The sequence below is a fragment of the Falco peregrinus genome, chromosome 3 (assembly GCF_023634155.1).
Source record: "Falco peregrinus isolate bFalPer1 chromosome 3, bFalPer1.pri, whole genome shotgun sequence".
NCBI classification, from domain to species: Eukaryota; Metazoa; Chordata; class Aves; order Falconiformes; family Falconidae; genus Falco; species Falco peregrinus.
Genome location: NC_073723.1, coordinates 120014498 through 120038624, shown reverse-complemented (window position 1 = coordinate 120038624; position 24127 = coordinate 120014498). Strand labels below are relative to the sequence as shown.

Genomic DNA, 24127 nt, shown 5'->3' with positions numbered 1-24127 from the left:
GCTTGACTGTACTATTCTTATAATCTCCAGGGAGCCCTCTCTAGCAGAGCTCATCTCTGATGGAAGTCCTCTTTGGCTGACCTTGCGGTGAGGCTAGTATTAGCAGCGTGGATTTCTGAGATTTGACAGCAGCATTCTTCACAGGAAGAAAACTGGCTTGGGAAATGTTTTGCCCTGGCTGGGGAAGAAGGTATGCCCCTTACCAGTTGTGTTCTCCAGGTATCCAGCTGGGTACGTGGTATTAAGAGAGTGGGGAGGTCAATATTGAAGTTTTCAAAACTTCAGGAGAAAGTACTGCAGGAATGCGAGGGCCTTCAGAAAACCAGATGAAAAATTGCCTTTGCTTTAGATGAGAGAACTAGATGTAGAGGTGGGAAATTGTGTGAGACCATTCAGGAAACTGGCAGTAGTGGTGGGAGCACACCCCGCATCTTCCGATGTGAAAAAGCTCCTCCTCTGTTTGCAGCAGTGCATGTGTGGGAGGCTGTGTCTGATCTGCAGAAATAAAGATTGATGGTTAGAGAACTGGCATATTTGGAAGGGAAACGTCTCTCCTAATTAGCACGCTGCTCTGTTTGAGTTGCAGGTGAGTGGCATTCCAGTTGCTCCATGTATTTTTCTGAGTTGTTGCTGCTTAGTGCATATGACTGTATGTGAGTGCACAGATTTCAGCATCTCCCTAGGACTAAATAGCACCAGGGTTAAATGTACCTGCTTTTGATGAGTCTTTAGCTACCAAGTTTTGTGGCAGAATAGAAGTGTGTAAAGCTGGTGCCCTGGTGAATGTTAAATGGGGCTAGCTACACTGACATTTCTATCCTCATTCATTCTTCCTTTGTAGTGCACTAGTGTCTGGAGGTTGCGAATTTCAATTAAATTTGTGCAAAATGGCTTTGGGGCAGTTTCTGTTTGGCAATCTTTGTCGTTGTAAATGTAAAACCTGATGGACCAGACTAAAATAACACAATTGGAATGGATTTTCTAGAAATGTCTTTTAATCCCTCTGAATTGTGATTCTTAAAATTTATATTCAAATGTCTTTTGCTGCATAGGGAGAATGAGGGCTCCAAATGGTGTGAATAACTGCTCTTGGCAGCACTATTTACCAAAGTAGTAACTAAGGTGGATCCTCTATGTTCTGACCTGCCCAAGTCACAGGTCGTCCATTTGCACAGTTGCTGCGATGTCCCAGCGAATTTCCTGCATTGCTTTTTAAAGATTTATATATGCAGTGACAAAAAATAGTCCAGAAGACCCACATACACCATGAAGATCCTTTCCTGATGTTATGTGCTGTGTAGCTACCTTTTCCTCCAAGCTCTTCCCAGCTGGCCTCATCTCTCCATGCGATTCCAAGGTTTTTACCTTTATTTGCATGAGTGAGCCTGGGGTTGTGGTGTTCCCTTTTGCTTATCCTGTCGTAGGGCAGGCAGCTGAGATGTGTTGAACCTGAGGCTGAGCCTCAGAATTATGAGGGAGCTGACTAATAACTGGCTGCTTACGGAGGGGAATGCGAGTCAGCTGCAGGGGGTCCTGCCAGCAGGTAGAATCTTCATCTGAATCTGAATGAGCAATCTGCTTTTCAGAGGAACTGAGCTGGCTTTGCCTGGGATCAACAGAATGGATAGGTGCTCGGCATCCCTGGAATTGAGACACCAAAATACAGGCTGCCAAAACCAAAAACAAGGCAAGAACAAAACCAAAAGCCCTCCCAGGCTCTGTTCAGGAGGCTGTGACTGCTCTGGCTTAGACACATGACATTTCAGGTGTGGAGGGGGACATCCCAGCTTGAGTGGCCAGTCCCACGGGCTGTACCGTCCTGGGAGCAGGACATCTGTGTTCCCGTTTGCATCGTGCAGCATGTGCTCGCAGACCTGTCTTCACTTTTAAATCCCACTGCTCTGTACTGGTGACATTTTGCTGATGGACAGCTGAATGCTCAACCTGTGGCATCCATTTGTCTTGTGCTTCCTCCTGCCAATCCCAGTTCGTCCTTAGTGAAAAGTTTCCCTCTTCCCTCGGCCTTTTGCGCTTTCTAGCTGTGCACTGGTTGGAGCTTGCTCGAGGCTACTTTTGATACAAACTCCCAGGAGGATTTGTGCAGTGGTCTCAAAGAGGCTCCTCTCCGTGCCTGTCCTGTTGCAGCTTTGTTCCTTTGTTTCCCAGGCATCAGGACAACTGCCTTTCCTCCTGCCTTTCCTGCCTTTCCTCCTGCCTTTCGCAGCCTCTTGGCTCAGCTGGCTGCCCGCCTTCAGCCATGCTCTTGAGAAATCTTAGTGGAGAGTTAGACCTGGCAGATGGAGGCTGTTACCTCATTCCACAAAAATGCTTTGTTATTGAGAAAATGGAAACTGTCTGAGGTTTGGGAGCTGAATAGAGTCATTGGTGTCTGTTTTAACCGCAGTTTGGTGGTGGCTGCAGAAAGTTCCCCTCTCTGAGCGTTCCCTTTTCCTACACCCATAATCTTCAAGTCATCGGAGAGCTGCAGTGATTTAACTCATTAGCTGAGCAAATGCTGAATACTGTTGCATACTCTGCAGAAACTTTGCTAAAACCTCAGCATCTTCCAGCAAAAGAAAAATGGCTAGCCAATAAATAACCCTTTGCAAACTCTTGGCCAGAAAAGTGATCCCTGTGGATACCAAGCCAAATTCAACGCTTGCTTTTTTTTTTTTTTTTTTTTTTTTCAAAATCTCAGCTGTGCCTCTTGTTTACTTGGTTTTTAAAAAGCTGTATTAAGATTATGCAGGAAATTCTTGGAGAGAAAAGGCTTGCATGGAGGCTTACCTTCTGTAATTCTTTAACACAGGTATCTGAATCCCAGTTCTGAAGAGAAATTTCTTTGCATTGGTGATTTTTAAAAATAGATTTCAGCGCTAGGGATTTGGGAGCATGGGAGAAAGAATAAAACGAGTGATTGAACTATTTGCAAGCTGGTTTTCATACTGCTGTGAATAATCACTTGAGTTAGTACAGAAAAGCATTAATCTAAATACAAGACTTGTTTTAGTTAACAGATATTTGTATGCATTTGTGAAACTGCGGCATCTGATATCTCCTGCTGAGAATGTTGCATAAGCATTATTCATCAGGCACCCTAACAGAGCTGAAAGCAGCAGTGTTAGCTTTTGGGAAATAAAATGAACACTTTATTTGTGTATTTTTAAACTAATGAATCTTAGCAGGCCAAGTGAATGTCTTCCAGATGGTTTTTACATGACTAAATATTTTGGTCCATAGAAAAACCTAGAATACTGGAACCAGAAGAGAGTAAATAATTAGATATTACCCTGGAATATAAATATGACCTTGATATTTTGAATTTGTTTACCCGCATTTCAAGTGTTCACTTAGAAATTAATAAATTCATATGGTTCAGATCTTGTTATCTGGGAAGAAGAGTGCCTAATCAGCATCTTCTCCAAATTTATTTAAATATCACAGTGGGTTTCAGTAACAGGAATTTGCTTAACTGAAGAAATAATCCCAGCTGTTTCAGGCAGAACCCAGGATCAGTGTTTTAGCTGCAATGAACTGTTCCCGTTCTAGATCCCTGCTTTCTGTGGCTTTACAGCATAACTCTAAAAATCCTTTCCAGGCTGAGCTCTGCCTCCTGAGGTCTTTGGGAGAGTTTTTTAATATAAAATGCAAATTGTAAAAACAATTCACAGTTGATTTTCAGACTGGATCTTAACAGTTTAGAGTCCATTCTGGACATGTGTTGTTCCTGTAACTGTACAGCAGCCTTATTTCTTGAATGATCCAAGCCCACAGGATTTCCCTCCTGCGAGTGTGTCAGAGATCAGGTAATTTCTGTTGTAGTTCAGATCCGTGTGGCTGCAGATCGTGCAGTTTCCCACTAAAACAGTGTGTATAGCAACTCAGTACTGCTGGTGAAAAAAATGTCTTTTTTTAAGGCTTTTCTAATGAAGCGAAAGAAATTTAATAATATAAAATGTCTATCTGGAAGGCCTAACTTCAGCGTGGTTGAAGATGAAAGTTCCTCTCTCAGGTCCACATCTGATGGTAGTATTCCTGGATATTGCTTAGGATGTATGTGAAGATGGTGAAGAAAGAACAGCAAGGAAAAAAGAGGATCCTGAACGGTCTCTGAGTGCAAGGACTACTTTTGTCAGCATCGTGACCCCACGTACTAACCTAAACTGTTGGCTTTGGCCAGCCGGGCTTTTGACCTCACCCTGGAATTCTGCTACCCTCATTTAAGGGAAACGTGGCTTTTTCTGTTCTTAAGAACTAACATAGTTTGAACTGGTGCATGACTCCTGGCGCTGCACTACTCCAGTGCCGCCTTTCAGCTGCATGTGGTCACTTCCAAAGCCCAAAGTTTAAATAGTAGGAGCGAGTAGCGAAGGCCCGGCGTTACTTGGTCAAAAGATCTGGAGTCTGGATTAACTGTACTCTGCAACTGCACAGTACTGTGTCCATGTGTCATGGAATGGTTTGGGTGGGAAAGGGACCTTAAAGATCGTGTTGTTCTCTTCCTTCCATTTTCTCTTGCTTCTCACAAAGAGTTCAGTTTGTGGAATCTGTTTGGACACAGGTCTATAAATGTATTAGTGGGTGTCCGTGATTTCCAGGCTGACGGGGATATGTGCTGCATCTCAGGAGAAGAAAGATAGACGAGGACTTGGATCTTGGTTCCATTTTTAGTTCTACCAGGCTTGCCTTGTGCCAAAAGCCTGTGAGGTGCAAATCCCAGGAGGGAGATAAAATAACTCCCTGCCCTGCAGGTATTATAAGGGTAAATAATGTTTTTGCTTGCGACAGCTGTTAGGGAATTGAGGAAGCAACAGTCCCATGAGAGGTACGGGATGTCAGATCTGTGGAAACTGAGCAGTCTTGCATTTATGGTCTTGCACTGGTTCATCATATGTTATTTCCAGTGGGGCGCCTGGGAGCTAAACTACTTTCCAAGTAAAGAAACTTTTCTTTAGTTTGTGGCCTTAAATGTGGATTAGTTATTATCATCTGCCTCTCTTTCTCAGCACATGGAAATTTTGAAATAGAAAAGTCAGTGTTTAAATTTTAAGATGTTTCAGTGGCTACCTTTAATTCAGTGAACACTTCATACCAAGAAAATTGCTGTGATGCCTAGCAGAGCTTTCTGGAATATGTAGAGTCATAGTGGTACTTACTAAAGAGTCATTAATAGCAAGAAGTACGCGGTGTGTTGCATGGAACTCAGCCAAGAGCAGTTTTATTTCTAGTATTTCTCAACCCTGTGCAAACATCATATTAACTCACAGGAAGATTAAATCTGGCCCGTTGCGCTTGTATGGAAGCCTTGGATGTGTTGCTTTTGGAGAGCCTGAAGAGCTGCGTGTGGAAAGTCGCAAGCGCAGTTCAGGTTGGTGAAGGTGTTGGACCATGGGCACAGACTGTATCACGCTTCGTGCTCTGTGAAACAATGAGTCAGCTAAGGAATGATGAAATAAGTGCTTTCAAATCCCTGATAGCTTTGAGATTTAATTTTAGAAGAAGATGCAAAGCAGAACTTTGGATTGCCCTCTTTCACTCTTATTCAGAGGTTTTTGAATCACTGAGCCGAAAGTAGAGCATGCTGTTTGAATCACATGGAGCCTTTCCAGTGGAAATTGATGAGTTCCGCTGCTCACCTCGTTAGCACCTGACTTGGTTAGGTTAATAACAATGTTCATTAGCTTTGCACTTCCTGATAGTTTTGCTAGAGAGAACAATCTTCTTTTCTTTTTCTATCATTGTGACATGGAGAAATAGAAAGGGTTTGAAAGTGAAATCTATCTACACAGAACTGGAATTCTTAGGTCTCTTGTGAAAATCTAGAGTAACTTGAATTGTAAGTGTCTAATTTCCAGTCACAAGTAATGACATTTAAACCTCTGTAGGAAACGCAATCCCTGTGCTGATGTCACCCTCTGGTTTACGATGTGACTGCTTTTGTTTCTGGGCAAACACTCCAGTGTTTTGCTAGTGAAGCGACGATTTACTAGCGAGAGCCTCTTGCCGGTCGCACCTGCTCTCGCTGCCTGCAGTGTGAGTCCTCCAGGCTGCTGGGCTTTACGCTGCTCCATCCCATTCCACGATGCAAGGTAATGGAGAACTGGTCTGAGGTTTTGTTTCCAGAGCTTTGCTGATTTGGGACAAAGAGCTTGTAAATTGCCCATCCCTGTTGTGGTGGGTTAGGAGAGGGAGGGAGGGTTATTAGGGCGTTGGTGGTGTATTCCTGCGGCGAAGGCCACAACGTGCCTGACTGTGCCTACAGCTTCGGAAGGATCTTTCAGCCTAGTCGGAGAGCAGGCTGCTGTTGCGTCCTTCAGGGAACGAGTCTGGAGTGTCCTCTCTGCAGCAAAGAAATGGGGCGTTGCTCCATATCTGCTGCTTCAGGGGCTGAAACATCAACTCTTCTTGGTCTTTACCTGAAAGTCATCATGAGAGGAGCCTGCATTAGTTAAAATTCTGACCTTTCAGTTCCTTTTTAACCTGTGACAAAGCTGTTGCATGTACGTTTCCTTGTAAATCTCAGATTTGAATGCGAGAATTAGGTCCTGTAAATGAGCTGCAGGCTAGATCAGCGGCTCTCAGATATTGGGGTTTTTTTTCTGTTAATGTGCGTTGTTTCTGTAAAGAAGCAGTGTTCCTCTCTGTACGAATGTTTAGTTACAGTCAGCACGTGTGCTTCACCATGCCCCCCGTCAGCAGCAGTTGTTCCGTGCTGCTGGTGTGGTGGGCAGCAGCACTAGTTCAGGACCCGACACATCCAGCAGGCAGGGGCATAGATGTTGGAAACTCAATGCGTGCCTGCGTGATAGAAAGGCGTTTATAAATTTTGTGAGCATTTGCACCCCTCACAACAGCTGTTTCCACTTAGCCTTTTGGATGTGGCACCACTTTTCCCTTTCGTGGGTACTACCACAGACCCTGTCTCAAAGCATGGCAGCACAGCATGGCAGAAATTGGAAAGCACGTTGCATCCTGCAGATTTCTTTTTAGTGCTTGCAAGGAGTTATTTCTCAGATCTTACGTAAAATATGTGACAATTACAACTGATGGCTTCTCTTATTTAAAATGTGCAGTACTTGAGTAATTTTTAAAGGTGCCAAATGTGACAAATGCTTTAAGGAGGAGACCGATTTGAAGATAACCAGCTCTGTATAGTAAAAGGAAATTACACCTGAGGACCAGATCACCTAGCAGAGAAATCTTCAGGCACAGGAGGATACTCCTTTCACTTCTATGTTGGCAAGGCAGTGGCTGAAAGAAGAGGTTATCTTCCTCTCGCAGTGACCCTGTCCATCCCAGTTCTGTACCTCCCTGTGCCTTGGGGGCCCTGTCCTTCCAGAGCACTCCCTACCTTTTTTCGGGAGGGTTGCAGCTGGCACCTATAGCATCTCCCAGGCAACAAACGCTCTTAGTTTTGTTTCGGACCACAGGCAAGCAGCTCTCGGGCTGGTAACCCGAGACAGTTTGTCTTTGCCAGGATTCGGTCCTTCCCCAGATTTAGAAGCTGCTCACATGCTGCACTACCGAGCTGTAATTGCCTTCGCTTGCAAGGGACACCAGCAGCTGTAAAAAGTGCTTTAGATGGAGAGTGTCCTTACTTCTCGTGCAAACAGCCAGCGCAGGTGGGGAGGCCCACGGGTAGTGGCTGGCAGGGTGGGAGAGCGGCTGCTGGGCAAGAGCTTGCATGGCACGTGAGCCCCATCACCCTCCTGGCCTTCTCTTCGCTCTGCTGGTATTGCATGTGGGTGCAGAGAGCCCCAAAAGGCACAGAACCGCCAGGGTCACAGCGCAGGTTACCCCTCTCGGTATATCTGCTTATATGCAAGAAGCCAACTACAAATGCTCATGTTTGGGAGACAAAGAATCAAATCGGAAACAGGAATATTTTGACCTAATTTGGTGAAAAAATTCACTTTGTCCTTTAAGTAATAGGCATACATTAAATAAAACATGTCTGGTTTATATGTCTTTCCCTGCTACTGTAAGTCAAAGTTGCTTTGTTTGTTAAAAAAAACCCTGAAGCTGAGCAGAGGCTTAATCAGCAAAAGAGCTGCCAGGCTTTCCGGGGAAGGCAGTTAAGGGATGGAGCTCAGACCAGGCAGGTTTGCTTTTCAGCATGTGAGCACTGTGACTGCACCCATCCCCTGCAGCCTGTCCACAAGCTCAGGTGGGGGCTTGAAGCAGCCTCTTGATTGCCTTCATGTGCAAAACAGGCGTATAATCTCCTAAGTACCTTTTAATCGGGGACTACAAAAAGCTTTGTAAACACTAACTTAAATTATACAGTTGGACTTAATGATCTTAAGGGCCTTTTCCAACCTAAATGGCTCTGTGATTCTGTCACCTCAGAAATAAGAATGGCTTCATCCTCAATTTAAGAAACAGCTGACCCTAAGGGAAAGAAAAGTGAACACGGCAGCATAGGGCTAGGCTTACAAGAGAACTTTAGGGAAATAGAGCGGAATTCCATTATTTTGCAGTGATATCTGTACTCAGACACACAGACCCAAGAACTAGCAGTCAGAGCGGTCAGATTCTTTTTTCTACATATAGGCTGTGATGTCTGTTTGAATTGCAAGATTCTTGTGTGCTGAGCAGATCTAAGATGAAGGTAAATTGGCCTCAGTGTGCAGTTAGTCATTTCCTGTCATGCTTTAATGTTTGAATTCTAGTGTACTGGATATGACCTTTATTTTGTGGGGCAAAGAGATTTTGAAACACTACTGCTGGAGCCCTGGGTTTGTGCGGTTGGATAAGCAGTAAGGCATTTGTATGGCTATGGGCCAGCTTTGCTGGGTTACACGGGCATAAATCAATTCAGTCCAAAATTAAACTTTCTTTACTAGATTATAATCCTCACAACATGCTTATTCTTCGGGAGTCCCTTTTTCTTTCTGTAATAGTCAGGGCATTATAAAGTTCTCTCTGGGATTCTGCATTTGGAAGATTTAGACCACCCAAGGCTCTGTGCAAGACTTCTGTCTTTTGAGTTTGGGGCATGGATGCGTTTGATCTTTGTGCTCATATGTTTGTTTCTGGAGAATACTGACTTCATGTGGGGGGCTCTGTACCTCATGTGAGGTTGTAGTTGCAGTGATGTGTGATGTTAAGAGGCTGTAGCAAACAGAACAAGAAAACATGTGCTACAACAGGCAGGTAACGTGAAGCACCTTATCTACTAATTTGTAGTTTCATGTACATTTATATATACTTATACTCTCTTCGTGACTTTCTTGACAAAACTTCATCCAGTTATGGTCCCTTCCCACCACCTCTTCTTGTTCATCACTTCATAATGACACGGGCAAAGAAGGTTCACAGGTAAACTACACCATTTAGAAGCAGCGAGTGTTTTACCCTGCAAATTAACCTCTGCCTAGACCTGGTGTGAAACCTGGGGCCTGGAGGCCAGCCAGCGCCCATTAAGCTGTTTTTTATGGTTGATGACTATCTTCAGGGTTTGCATTGTGTTCTTGCATTACTGTTTGTTGCCAGTATGACGATGGTTAATGTATAGTCTGCTCAATATGTCTGAAAGGTCTATTCAGCCCTTCGGGAGCAACAAGTTCCTTGTTCTTGCCCAATTTTCTAGTTGAAAGAGGAAAACTAAGAGAATTTGTGGATTTGACGTTGGCAGACCCTCGTGATGAGATTTGTCAAGCACCCACTAGCTGATGGCAGATTCGCCAGGGCTGTTGAGGCTGAGACACCACGAGCAGGTGTGAATCGTGTGTGTTGCCCTAGTGGGGATGTCGTGTGAGCTGGTGGTGCAGTCCGGCGCTGGCAGCGCTGCCCGGGCTGGTGTTACACCTACTGCCTGTCACAAGCGAGGAAAGCCCGGAGGTTGTGTGTACTGGCAGCGTGCACGCCAGTGTTTTTGATATCAGTGTTCCCGTAATTGAACGGGAATGTGTCCTTCTCTCTAGTCACCCCACTAACGTGCTTGAGAGGAGCAGGAGTTCAGAAAGCGATTGCACGCCTGTTCCTTGTTCCTTTTTAAGAATTGATACGAGCAGCCGTTTCCCTGGACTGTGACTCCCGCTCCTCCGATCGCGCTGAAGTTCCTGCGATCAGTCATGCTCCCTGAAACTTGGCTCCAGCATCTTTCTTCCTATTATGGTCACCTTGGCCATGCCAGCAGCTGCTGCCCTGCAGCCGGTTCGACGCTTTGGTAGCAGGCTGGCGTGGTGCAAGCCGCTGCCAGCAGGCTCCTGCGTGGTCAGCCCCGCACGTGGCAGGGGAAGGTACCTGCGACCTAGAGCTTGGGCCAGGCTGTCTCTGTCTTCTCCCAGACCTCTTCAGAAACCAGCCAGAATCTCCTCTGGCACATTTGTAAGCCACAGGTTTCTTAACCGTCTGGTGAAAGTGACTTGATTTGGCTGGAGAGAAGTTTCTGGTGTGTTTGTATCTTACTCCTCTGCTCTTGGACTTCCTCCTTCAGTTAAATGGTCTGTTTGAACCGTGACAGGTCCAAACTGCCCAAGTGGTTTTAATTCCTGACTTCCTGTTGAGTGTGCAAAATTTGCTTACTTTGTGTATATCTTATGCAAAAGATTAACAGCTGATCTCTTGAGCAAACATTCAGTTTTAATGTCAGCAGAATGACACAGGCTGCTTGTTCTGTATGCGTTGCAACAGTTCCACTGCTGTTATCTGTGCCCTCCATCCAAGCTGCCCTCTGCAGAGGGAGGGTTTTGTTCAGAACCTGAAACAGTTAATTAACCCTTACAGGTGTGCAGTAATAATTTTTTAACTCTAAAATCGTTCTCTTCTTTCCTCCTGGGCAGAGTTTTTCGTGTTATGGCTGTGCAGTAGGGACTCTTAAGCTTCTTTCTCTGTCAATTAACTGTCCCTAAAGAAAGCAAGCCTAGAGCAAGGGCTGAACTGGCTGTTGCCTTTCTCCTTGTCAGCCTGCACTCTGCTGTCCCTCTGCTGGGGCTTTGGAAGGTAGGTAGGCACAGTGGAGACGGGCACCCACGGGAAGCCTGGCATTTCTCACTGGTGGTGTTGGACTAGATCTTCTGTTTGTCTTCCTCCAAACCCCATATCTTCACGCTCACCATGTGGATGGTTCAGCTCACAGCTGGATTCAGGAGGCCTGTTCAGATAAGAAGGATATGGGGAGGAAAGGGACAGAAGTAGCTGAAAACCAAATGCAAAGGAAGGTCTTTGCCACAAGAAATTACAGTTCAAATCTCAGATGGGTAAACCTGCCTGGTTTTCCACTGTAACACGGAAAATCAGATTCCCCTGCAACTGCAGCCTCATTAAAAAGCGATTCTTTCTTTAAAGGGTAGAGAAGGGACAAAAGTCCCAGTGTGCACAAATACTGGCTTAGAGCTGTGTCCTGTTACCTTGTATGGGGATGCTGCCTTGTGAGAGCTGGACTTAGTAGCAGCACGTTTTCCTTTCACATTGGAAAAGTTTTATCTTTCCTTATGTAGGAGAAAGAATGAAGAATTTAGTACTAGAGGAAGGAAGGCCTATGAACTCGCTAGGGTTCTGAAACCAGAGCAGCATTTTGGAGCTCCTTAGGACCCTGAACTTCCCGACAGCCCCACATCCCCAGTCCACAGGCAGGACCACTCATGGCCAGGGGGTGCTGAGGTGTCTTGCAGACCGAGCCATGTCTACTGGTGAGTCTGCAGGACGAAGCTATTTCCGTGTGTGGAGAGCTGACTCTGTGTACTGTCTCTCTAGGGTTTGTTGGCTTGCCTGAGAAACCTGGCCAATGATTCATGGTAATTCAGAAAATTTGAATTAAACTTTAAAAAAATCATTGCTGCTTTCCAGATCTTTTGAATATATCTAGTCTGGCTGAATTCAGCAGGTACTTAAGACCGGGCAGCAGAGGTCATTTTCCTCCCAAAATCAGCATTGCTGGTGTTTACAAGAAAGCATGAAAGTGAGCCTGGCCTCCTGGAGATGCATCCCATCACCACCTCCTCTGTAGAATAGTGCTGATATAGAAAATAAGTATTAGTGTACACATTGTGCCATGTCACTAATGTTTAAAGTGATAAAGATGCTTCCTGTCTCTCATCCTGTGTGTGAGGCAAGGGCACCTCTTACGGCACTTGCAGAGTTGGGCTTTGTCTCTGTTAGGTCCTCCAGTGCTCTCATTGCACTTGTAACCTCACTCTTCAGCCTCTTCTCTCTGTGGGAAGCTGCTTTTGGGTAGGACTGGGTTCCTTGTACCTGCCCTCAGCAGCACCCTCCTGGAACCCTTTTGCTCCATGCAGGCAGTGCTGTGTGCGAAGGCACTGCTCGCCTTTGGCATGCCTGTGACTCTGCCTGCACTGCCAGGACCTCATGTGAGCTCAGCCCAGCAGTGGTGGCCGTGCCCTGCACTGCAGCCATTTGCCATTGCTCACCTTGGACCAGGTGTGATGTCTGTGTCACAGATGTACAAACAGTGCAGGGCACCTCTGGGCAGGTTATGGGCTGGCATCAGCTGAGATTTTCTGAATTTAAGGGTAAGATTGGACATCTGTGGGACACTTGTGCTTTTAGGACTATCTTGATCTATATGCAGAGCTGTCAGGAGGAGTCCATGCAATGTGGTTTCATTCTTTGGACTGAGGGCACCTCAGAGATCCCTTCTGAACATTAGGAAACCCTTAAATTGCCATTCTAAGACTATTAAAGTCGTGCAACGATCCAGGTCTACCTTGTGATTTGTCAGATGCTTTAACAGTTTCTGCTACTTCTTCCTTCAAAAGTTGTGGCCATTTGCAGGAAGCTGCCTACTTTGCTGAGCAAGGGTGATTCTGACAGCACTTACTTCACTTGAAATGCAGGGTGTTTCCTTACAACTGTGCCAACCATTTTGCTAAATGTGTCGCAGAGCCCAGAGCAGCCCATGACTGCTCTGGGCAGGAGGATGATCTGCCCGTGCTTGGGGATATGACTGCAGTGCAGCTTCTCAGGACGTGCACAGGTGTAAGCGCAATGTCCCAGTGCTGCAGGTGGGGGCTGCGTGGCTGTACACCCAGCTGATTCACTTGCCTCCTGCCTCCGAGGCTGACTGTAAGAACCAGATTTCCCCTGCGTGTTCAAGGAATGACCTGCAGCATCCTCCCGTTGTGCTGGTGAGGGGGGAGCTGCCAGGTGAGCTCTGTGGCTGAGCTGATGGGCCCAGTGAGGACCTTCATACTGGAGGCTGCTGAGCTGTCGGTGGGGAGGCTGGGGCAGGACGGCGGCTCGGAGGTGAGCTCCCTGGGCAGGAAGTGACTCAGTGGTGCTGGGAGCAGGCGGGTGCTTGATGCAACACAGCTCCTGAGGGTGCTGGGTGCAGGCTGGGTCTGGTTGGGTTACCCTGATGAAACACTCAGCCCCTTTCTGGAAAGCTGCCTCCAGCCTCTGGCCCCAAAGCAGGATCTCCTTTAACAACAGATGGAGGATGTTCCCACTGTGCCAGGTCTGCAGCCGCGCTCGTGGCTTTGGGAGCAGAGCGAGAGGGTGCAGGCAGGGGCAGTGGTGTGAGGAGGTGCAGAGAAACCCGCATTGTCCCCAGGGAGCTGGCTGCTCTGCCCCCGGAGAGCCCAGGCTGGCCATGCCATGCAGGGACCCTGGGCGCATCCGCAGATGCTGGTCAGGAAATATGGACTGAAAATGCTCCCAGAGTAACGGAGGAGCTGGAGCTGCTCCTCAGAGCAAGCAGCTGGTTTCCCTTTTTAGGGTTGGTAGCAGGCAGAAACAATTTCATGCAGATTCCAGGACCCATAATGGTTCTGGAAAGCCAACAGGAACAAAAAGCGTTCTTCTCCTCTTCTGACTGGGAAGCACGTTGAGGATGGTCTTCCAGCCCCTTGTCCCTGGGTGGTTTCATCCTTACATGGGGAAAGCTCACCTCTCCCGGCGAGGCTGTGCTTGCTTTTCTACGTTTCTGTTTAGGTGTGAACTGCAACTGCCACAAGCGTGCTCAGAGCAGCCCAGGGAAGGTGAGAATAGGCAGGAACCTGACAGACCATCAAAGGCAGGTCTATTCCTGTGTCCTGGAAAGATTAAGTGTTTCCCTAGGAATAGCCATATGGGTTGCTCTAGGATCACTTCGTGGAGCAGCTGGTTGTGAGCTGACAACGAAAAACAAACTGGTGTGAAGTTACACGGGGTTATAGGTTCACCATATACATGAGACCTCTCGCTGAAGCAGTTCCTTGTAGCAGGAGTCGTCTCAAGAGGCTGGTTAAGCTCTGAAGTGCTTGTGTGCAGCAGAAAGCCGGGCTGTGGACAGTCTGTGCTGCCTCCTTTGCGTAATAGGTCCCCAGTTTATCAACACTAGAATTAATGTAATAATCTCCTGGGCTGTTGCTAAGCCATCTGCTGCAGTTGCTGTGGACAATGACACCGGGGTGGTGTTAGGTGCATGTTACTCTCTAATTAGAAAGTGGACTCTGCTGTGTGTCCTTGACAAATTGCTGACCTTTCTTATACATGAAGCTATTCTGAGCTCAGTTCCAGACTGATCAGATTTGCATCCTGGAGCACTTTAAATGTTGTTTGCAAGAGAAGCTCTTGTTCCCAAAACTGTTTGTTCATGGGTACAGGAGAGGAACTGAACTTCCCTTCCTCCCTGAGCACAACTATCGGTCGAAGGGAAAGGGTCGGCAGCTGGCAGGCATAGATCTGTTGTTTGTTTTTGCCCTCAGACAGCCAGAGAGACAGCTGAGAGAACACCCCACATCCAGCTCCACCGTCCCCACGGACAAGGGACCTGCCTCAGTGAGCCTTGTCCCACAGGGACCGCAGCCACCTGGTAATGGGCAAGCAAACACTCGCTTTGCAACTGGAATCCCATCATTTTAGGGCAACACCTTGTTTAGGATTTGAAGGCATTACTTACATCAGCCTAGCGCGCACCTAATGTTTACAGGGTGGTGCAGTCTGCAGAGTATGAGCACGTGCTAATTAGCACGCATAGTGACTGCCTATATTGTGCCTTCTAAATCTGAGCCTCAATTAAAGGGTTTTTTTTAACGCATTTTAAAACTTCACCTCCTTTCTTCAAGAACAGAGGCAATTTCCAGGTTCCCCATTACAAAGACAGCAATAATTGTGGGCTTTTGTACGATTTAGTTTACTCTGTTTCTTTTGTCTCATCTTCCTTTTCTCCATGAACTTGGTCTCCAGCAGTGCCATACCCTCAGGGACGAAGATGCAGAATTTACTTTGGCGTTGCACAGGGCTCTGCCACCCCTCCCCAGCACTGCCTGTGAGACCAGAACAAAGCGAGCAAACAGCTTATCTAATGCAAATAATCCTGAGCAAACTTCCTGGGCCCGTTCTTTTTTCTGTGGAAGAGGCAGCGCAGCCTGATCCCGTATGCTGTCATAGCAGCCTGGGCTGCGTGATGCTCCTGGGACTTGCTCCGCCTGTCTGGCTGCTAGCCCGCTCCGGCTGGCAGAGAGCAGGAGCCTGGCTGGCCCAGCAGGCACAGGAGGACTTTGGGGAGAACCTACTGAAAGCGGAGGCAAGCGCGGCACGCTGCTTTAGGGTCTTCCTGGGTCCATCATTTTCAGAGGGTTTATATGGTTTTCATTTCCCCTTCGGTGGTTGCTGCGTGACGCGCACCTGGGGTGCAAGCAGCGCTGCACAGCACCCACGGCCCGCAGCTCCAGCCGGGGCGAGCCCGGTGGGCTCAGGAGTGGGAGAGGAGGGCTGGCACTGCCAGGGGCCTGGGTGGCAAACACCAGCTGGGATTGAAATGTTCCTGTTGCTTAATTATTTTTTTTTTTTAATCCCTCTTTCGGTCATGGTGATAGCTCAGCTGCCCCAGGGGAGCAGGGCTTGCTCTGGCCCCGAGCGCTCGCTGTGGCGCTGGTGCTCGCACCCCGTAGCTCTGTGGTTTGCTGGCACTGGGTCCTGAGGGGACACGTGGGGCCGGGGCACAGCGCACACTCCGGGCAGCAGCACCTGCCCTGTTGGGGTGCCTTGTGGTTGAGGGGGGTGAGAGCCCCCAGCAGTCTGTGGTGGGTTGATCCTGCCCACCTCCTGCCCCTACGACACGGCAAAATGCTGCCCCTTGTTTTGAGTTTGGGGACCGGGGCTCACAGAGGGGCAGGGGCAGCAGCGCTCGAGAGGCTGAGTCCATGTCACCAGTAAAACCCAAAGCTTCTCCATTCCAGTTGTTTTTCCTTCCCTCGCGTTTTCTGATGTCCTCTGACCCCGGTTACAGGACCCCAGAGATAAAGTGCAGCCCATTGAGCAAACATGGCAGCTCCCTGCTCTGGCGGTATCGTGCTCCCAGGGCAGGAGTGCTAATTAGAGGCCCTTTTATTACAGACACACCTTGGAAAGTTCCCTTCAACAGGGCTGGGAGGAGGAGGGTTATTAATTTGATTTTTCATTCTTTGCCAGAGAGAAAGGTCCCGGGTGGCTTCAGAGAGCGAAGGCGTGTGGGGTGGCAGAGGAGGAGGTGGTGGGTGAGCAGCGGCCAGGAGCCGTGCGGGGTGCTGGGGGCATGGGAGCTGCTGTCCAGTCGGGTGAGCACCTCGTGGGGTGCCCCAGAGGAAGGGGGTGCTGGGGGGCCAGCCCAGGCTGGGGGCAGAGCTGTGGCGGCGGGCTCAGTTTGGCACCCTGGCACCCATCCAGCCTGCCTGTGCCAGCCACCCCGAGCGCCTGCCTCGTCTCCAGTAACAGACTGGAAATTGCCTGGCCCAGCCCGCAGCCGGTCTGGGGCTGCTGGCTGGGGCTCCAGAGGCCAGGCTGAGCAGAGCGGTGGCCCCAAGGCCGTGCTGCTCGCAGGGACACGCCACAGAGCCGCAGCCGCACGCACCAGCCTGCCGTGCTGGAGGGCACAGAGCGGTCAGCAGAGCAGGCAACGGCTGGGGTGGCAGCTGGGTAACGAGAGTGTCTGAAAAGGGACTTTGTTCCCCCTCTGTGGGTCACGTAGCCATGTGGGAACACTGGATTTATTCACCGGCAACCCTATCGGCACATACCAGGCTTGACAACAGCTGGGAGCTGTGTGGCTTGACCAAGAATAGCCCTGGGAAGCTCACTGCCCTGAGTCAGAGCTGTCTGGATCCGCTCCTGCCCTGGAGGCTGCCTTCGGCATACGGGAGGCACTGGGGGGGGGGGGCACAGGGGCTGGGGGGAGCCCCTGCCCCACGAAGTGCTAAACTGTCGGTTGAGCCATAAGAGCGCTTTCTGGAGTGGGTGGGTTCATTAAGAAAACTGCAGCGTGCCACACTCCACAGCTGACTGCTGAGATGTAATTCCATGGGCTTGTCCACACTTGATAGCGACCCGTATTAAAAAAGGGTGTGATTCCGCAAGTGGAAAACTCCATATTTAGGAATAACCAGGTTAAACCAAACAGGAGGAGGATACTCTTGTTCTGGAGTTAGTGCTCCAAAGAAAGGGAAATAGTTCCACAAACCTCTCATCTGAGAGAGAGACGAGGGGCAACAAGAGATGTCTGATCTGCGTGCAAATCCCTGACCCCTCTGTTCCTTGTAAAACCCCCACCCTCACCAGCGCTTTCTCCCTGCAGAGTGTTTGCAGTTAGAGCAACATGTGCAGAAGGGTTTGCTGGGCTGTGGCTGCGCAGCGAGGCACAGCACGGGGTGCCTGATTCCTGCTTCCCTGTGGAGCAGCTGCTTTAAAGCTCTGGAGAGGTTCCAGAATCTGGAACGCTGAGAGCCCTATCAGGCAGAGCATCAGCTCAGAGGCCATCAGGAGGGATCTTGCCGTGGGTCCAGGGCCATGCTGGTGGCTGAGCGTGGGTCTCTGAAGGGCTGCTTGGTAGACGGGTCTCCCTCAAGGTGGCTGGCGCTCTGATGTGACAGGGGATGTGCACCCACAGTGTGTGCATGGTCCTGCTTTCGGTGCCAAATCAAAACTTTTCATGCAAAAAAATTCTTTTGGTCATCATAAATGCTTTGCTTCCTGGCAGGGAGGCAGGCAGGGAGAAGCTCAACTGCGTGCTTACGTGCCTAGTTTCTCAGAGTGGTGCCTGAGTGCTCCAACTGTTGAACCTGAGTGTAAACCTGAAGGAAGACTCGTCCCAGGCCCTGAACGTGCGCAGCTGTTCTGGCAGCGCGTACAGGCACAGAGCAGGCGCCGCAGCTCAGGTCTGTGTCCTTCCCTGAGAGCGGCTGTTTGTTGGCTCAGCGCAGGGATTCGCGGTCCCTGCCGTCTGGAGGCGGCCGGGCTGTGCGGGGACATCGCAGGCAGCGTAAGCTGATACTGACCCAGCATCTCCGCTGATCTCGTAGCAGGTGAAGGAGGCCCTCAGACTGGCACCATGACAGAGTGCTTTGACTGCGACAACTGCAAGGAGTCCTTGTATGGGCGCAAGTACATCCAGATGGACAATGGCCCGTACTGCATCCCCTGCTACGATGCCCACTTTGCCAACACCTGTGATGAGTGCAAAGAGCTGATCAGCCACGACTGCAGAGTGAGTACGGGACCCCGCGGCCGGGCAGGGTGGTTCCCTGGGGTGATCAGTCCACTCCTCATCTTGGCTGTTCTCCCCAGGAGCTGTACTACGAGGATCGCCATTACCACGAGCACTGCTTTCGTTGCTTCCGCTGTGACCGTTCTCTGGCCGACGAGCCGTTCACCTGCCAAGGCGAGGAGCTGCTGTGCAATGACTGCTACTGCAGCGAGTTCTCCTCCAAATGCATTGCCTGTGAGAAGACAGTCATGCCAGGTAGGAACAGGCAGACTTGAGCACTGCAGTTCGTTCCGGGTCCCAGCACCGTCAGCCAGGGCTGCAGGGTCCAGCACTAGGGCAGCAAGGAAGAGAACTGAATTTCTGCCCTCCTGCCCCTCTGTCACTGTACAGAGTGGACTGGACACTGTGCTTGGCTGGCGAGGCAGCAGGATCCCCAGCTGCAATCACCACAGCAGCCCTGTCTTTCTGTTCCCCTTTTTCACGGGGAAGTGAGCTGGGGAGGAGATAACAAAGGGTTTCCTGGGCATTTTCTGGTGTGTGCTGACAAGGAGAGAAGGAATGACTGAAGGTGTGTGAGCGTCTCTGGAGATGGCCTGAGGCAAAGGCGTGTCTTTGCTTGGCCATTCTGGCACCATCTTCAGATGTAGGTTACAACAGGCATCTCTGCCATGGCCTGTGTGCCAGTGCTGGGAACATGTTCCTGCAGCCCTCCTCTGGCAGCTGTGGGGTGGGCCTGGGGCCCCTCTCCAGCTGCTCACAGCCCTGCACTGCCACGGGGAGGGCAGGGACAGTGCCAAGTGTGCAGGGCTGCAGTTTATCCTGCACAGCCTCCTGTGTCCCCTGCGTGTGCATGTGCTGCTCCCTCCCATCACTGTGAAGGGCTCTCTCTGCAGGATCCCGTAAGCTGGAGTACAACGGACAAACCTGGCATGAGCATTGCTTCATATGCAGCAGCTGCCAGCAGCCCATCGGGTCACGATCCTTCATCCCAGACAAGAAGGATTATTACTGTGTCCCCTGTTATGAGAGCAAGTTCGCTCCTCGCTGCACTCGTTGCAAAAAGGTACGTCTGGCCTGACAGCCCGAAGCCCCTGAGTTCTGTGACCTCAGTCCCGTCTGAGCCCCACCAGAGAAGGGGTCAGGCAGCAGCACCCCAGCCAGCTGCTGGTCATGCGCTGCAGCCCCTTTCCCCATGCCTGTGTGTCACCAGTGTGGGGTCTCTTCCTGCAGACCCTGACCAAGGGAGGAGTGACTTACCGGGATGAGCCATGGCACAAGGAGTGTTTCGTCTGCACAGGCTGCAAGACGCCCCTGGCTGGCCAGCAGTTCACCTCCCAGGATGACAACCCATACTGTATCAAGTGCTTTGGGAACCTCTATGCCAAGAAGTGCAGCGCCTGCACAAAGCCCATCACAGGTGAGCGGAACGGCCCTGGTTATAGGGCGCTTCTGCAGGGCAAGGCATGACCTACGCCCTCTGCTTCCAGACATGCAGTGACTTCTCCGGGGGAGGTTGCCCTCATGTGACCCAGGCCCATATGATGCTCGATGCTCGTACACATCCCCACCATACAGGCTTGCTCAAGTGTCTCCAGGCACTTCAGGCCTCCCGGGGACAAATGCTGGGGAGTGCAAGGTGCCCTCAGGCATGTCCCCTGCAGAAACAACTGCGGCTGCTTTCCAAGGAACCCCCTGAGGGAGGATCTCTTTGTTGCGGTGGTCCTAGGGCCACTTCTGTCCCTTCGCCTGCATCTTTCAAAGCAGTGAACTGCGCCCCTTGGGAGGAGTTCCCTCTGCCTAGGGGTAAAGGCTCCCAAAACAACCCCTCACAGCATGATCTCATGTCTCTAGCTTGCCGTGAGGCTGGTTGCCGGGTCCCGCGGAAAGATTGCTCACAGACTGGGAAAGCCAGAGACTTCCAGCCACAGCGGAAGCAGCTGCTGCTGCAGGGGAGTCTGGACCTGTCGTACCTGCCTAAGACAGGGGAAGCAGGGGGTCCTTTTCTGCAGAAACCCTTGAGAGGGTCTTCCCTCCTTGTCCTCCCCCACTTGACCTTTCCATTTGCAACTTGTGTCTTGCTGCTGGGAAGGCAGGCAAAGCCGTGAATCAGCTGGTGACTCAGAGGATGACTCTGGCTGAGGACAGGGCAGCTCATGGGCACCCTGCTTCCCGTCTGCTCCTTATCAGTTTGGCGCAGTCCCGGGGAGAAGCGGGTCACAGCCCACAAGTCCAGCCACTGCCGGCAGAGGAAGGAAGCTGCCCGTGGAGCCTCTGCAGGAGCCTGGGCTGGTGGCAGGACGGCTCTTCCCAGGATTTCACTAGCACTGTCCTTTGGAAGAGCTGCTCCTGGCAGCCCCCTCATTCGCTGTGACGGTGCAGCTCCACTCCCTGCTTCCCTCTGGGGGGAAAATGGTGATTCTGGTCCGAGAATCTCAACCCTGCAAAATCTGAAATTTTTTTGAAATCATTTTGGTCCTCTTCTCCCCACAAGAGTGGAGATTGGTATTTCACATGTATTTGATGCTGGGGGGGGGTCTGGGTGCCACGGTGCAGCGCTGCGTCTGAAGACCTGACTTGGAGATGAGCAGGCAAAGACTCGGTCTGTGCGGGAGGCTCGTCCCAGTTTCCCCAGGGGTTCTAATGCTGCACTCTGTCCCTCCTGTAGGCTTTGGCGGTGGTAAATACGTCTCCTTTGAGGACCGTCACTGGCACCATAATTGCTTTAACTGTGCCCGCTGCAACACCTCGCTGGTCGGGAAAGGCTTCATCCCTGACAACGATGAGATCCTGTGCCGCGACTGCAGCAGCGACCTATGAGCCTCTAAGGACACCGTGGGGCAGGGGCTTTCTCTATTCTTCAGGGTCTTTGTGCCAGACACCCCAACAACATCTCAGGGCAGGGCACGAGGCACAGGAGATGGGGGCTGACCCCAAACCACGGTGTGTGCAGGGGATTCCTGTGCCCCTCCCTGAAGGCTAGAGTACGCTATGCTATGGCTCTGTGCAGAGTCAAAGCTAAATAAAGTTGAAAAAGGAGCTTCAAGACCCCCCATAATTTACTCTTTCCTTTTGCTTCCTGCCTGACCAGGCATGAGCTAAGCCCAGGGCCCCAGCCAAGCAAAGGGCAGTCGCAGCAGCTTCAGCATTGGGCTGCTGGACCTGCACGCTGGCAGCATGTATTTGCTCCCCCTGGCACAGTGCTGACTTTTCTTTTTTGCCCATGTGCTTCCCTTGCTCTGTGTGATACAAGGCAGCAGCAGCTCCTGGTGCGTGCAGCTTGGCCGTGCTGGCCTGTGTAGCGGCTGGCTTTGCAGCACAGCCTTTCCGTACGTGCGGCTGGTCTGTGGTGACCTGGGCATGAAGGGCTCTCTGCCCCTTTTGGGGACACCAGGCTGGAGTGTGGCCAAGAAGAGCGTATGTCCTGCCTGATGGGATCCACCTCTGGATTTCTGTAGCCACGTCACTGTTTGTGGGCCAGACCCTTTGCTCTGCACATCTCCGTAGAGGTGCTCTCACTCAGATGTGGATGAGGAGCTCAAATCACTCGCAGGTACGGGGCGTTCTGTCCCCATGCTCCCCAACTCCCTGGCCCGTTCTTGTCCATCTGTGCTCCCATCTCCCACAGCTGCCCCTGTGTGTCTGAGCTGGAGCCCGGTGGCTGTCGGCCCACTGGTGGTCCCCCCTGTGATGTGCCTGGCTGAGGCCCAGAGAAGGGTGTGCTGAAGGCTGAGAGCACCGAGGGCTTTGTTCCTGCTCCGTCCCTCCCACGGGGAGCCGTGGGACAGGAGCTGCCTTCCCGAGGCGGTCGGAAGACCCTCCATTAGTTCGGGGAGTGCTGCCCACAGGAAGGGAGGGTCTGCGGGAGCACAGGAGGTCAGCCGAGGGGGACGTTCAGGGTGTCCACAACTTGCTCCTGCCAAGGCCGTCCCCTGCCACTGCGGTGGGCAGGGGGTGGCGGCTCCCCCCAGCCACGCTCCTGCCTCGCTGTGTCCCAGCAAAGCAGAGGTGGCACCTGGGCTGCCCTGAGGAGGGGCTTTGCATCTCCCAAGTCCCTGTGCGGGCAAAATAGAACGTCTTGAGCCACCCCAGACTCACGCGAGGGCTGGAGCCGTCCTTGCCCGGGGGCTGAGCCAGCCCTGGGCCCTGCCCGGGCCCCCCCTGCCCTGGCTCTACATGCCTTTCGCTCACCTTGCTGGGGCACTTCTGCTGACCCTGCTTTCCTGCTTAGATGGCCACGTGCTTTTCTGAAAGCATCTTCTTGTGTGTTTTTGGTTTTTTTTTTCCTTTTGTACTCTTTTGTCATGATATCTGTCATTTTGTAACCAACCGCAGGATGAAGGGGCTAGCCCCCCCCGCCCCCCCCCCCCCCAGCTTTACTTAGGAACAGAAAATGTTATGCATGTTGAAGTGTTTTTAACTCTGTATTCAGATCCTTGTTGAACCGTTGTTTGAAAGCTTTGATGCAGGAAAATCAGAGTTTGTGTGTTTGCTATTCTGAGGAGCTTGGAGCAGTCTCTAGAAGGAAGTGTCCTAAACCTCAGCCTCCTGTGTATTTCCTACGGCTTTATATAATAAACCGTTTTAGTGATGCTTGCTCTCATGTGTTTCTCGAACAGCAGGCACAGGGCAGAGTGCTGGCTGAATCGGTGTTGCTGCTCCACTCATCAGACTTGTCCTGGCTCCTAAACCTGCACTGGGGGCGGCCGATCCCCACCGCGCTCGTGCCTCCCCCTCCCCAAGCCACATGCCCAGCATCAGCTGTACCAGCCCCGTGCAGGATGGCAGGGAGCAGCCGCTGCCTCTTGCTGTGGGGCTGCAGCGGGTGCCTGGTGCCAGGGCTGCCTGTCTGTCCGTGCCCGCTGTCTGCCTGGGCTGTCCTGCAGCACGGGGCTGAGCAGGGGCCACACGGGAGCCATGCCGCCGGGCTCAGCAGTAGCCAGGATGCTGCGCTGCTGCGGGAGCTGGTCTGGATCGCTGCGATACTGAATCGTATCCCACTGTGCGGATGAGCTTCCTTCCCCTGCGATACGCACTGCCCAGTCCGCGCACGTAGGCTCTGGGGAGGAGGGTTAGTGGGGCAGTTGCTGTAGTCTGGAGTCGGGGTAGCAGCACTCTCCTGGCAGCCTTCCCCAAAGCCGTGCGTGCTCGTTACTCACTTTTATCAGCTGGGGAGCCATTTATTCCCCTAACATCTGAAACTATTTTCCACAGATTCCTTTACATTTACTAACAGCTGCCACGACTTCCCCTGGGCTCGCCTGCCCCGGCCCCCAGCGCCCCTTCGTGCCCCACATGGCGGCTCGGCTCCCGTGGGTGCTGCAGCGGTGGCACCACCGGCACAGCCCACGTGGCACCATGGCACCGGCTCTGTGTGTGCACGTTCCTGGCTCCATCGCAGGCTCCTGCTCTGGCAGCTGACGGGGTTTTTCAAGTGAGATTTTTGTTGCTGTTGCTGCCCTGTGACCTGGGCTCTGGTTTTGCTGCCGCTCTGGCCCTGGAGGTTTCCAGCCAAGCCCGTCCTGCAGCAGAAGCACCACAAACCCTTGTTCCTGCTGCGCTGTTTCCAGGGATTAACCACAGAAGGATTCTGTACAAAGGGCCCCCGGGCTCCTCTTGCAGCCAGCCTCCAGAGCCTCACGTTTTTAGCCAAAAAAGGAAACGACCCAGCTGCACGTAGTGCTGGAACATCTGGATTTTATCCCTGTCATGAATGGGTCATGG

At 51.1% G+C, this 24127-nt stretch overlaps 1 protein-coding gene across 4 annotated transcripts in view; it reads left to right on the top strand.

Annotated features, from left to right (window-relative positions):
• The window catches only part of FHL3 (four and a half LIM domains 3), a 30962-nt gene extending 7966 nt beyond the window's left edge, over nt 1-22996 (top strand). For 2 of the 4 annotated variants that reach the window (XM_055799470.1, XM_055799468.1), the window contains exons 2-6: nt 18225-18406; nt 18487-18661; nt 19300-19469; nt 19637-19823; nt 21072-22996. In XM_055799470.1, the coding sequence (XP_055655445.1) occupies nt 18251-18406; nt 18487-18661; nt 19300-19469; nt 19637-19823; nt 21072-21223 (840 nt within the window). In that variant the 5' untranslated portion in view covers nt 18225-18250 and the 3' untranslated portion in view covers nt 21224-22996. Of the gene's footprint in view, nt 1-18221; nt 18407-18486; nt 18662-19299; nt 19470-19636; nt 19824-21071 lie in introns of all 4 variants that reach the window. The other 2 variants (XM_055799467.1, XM_027783011.2) reach the window with 1 other exon arrangement.
• The last annotated feature ends 1131 nt before the right edge of the window (nt 22997-24127 follow it).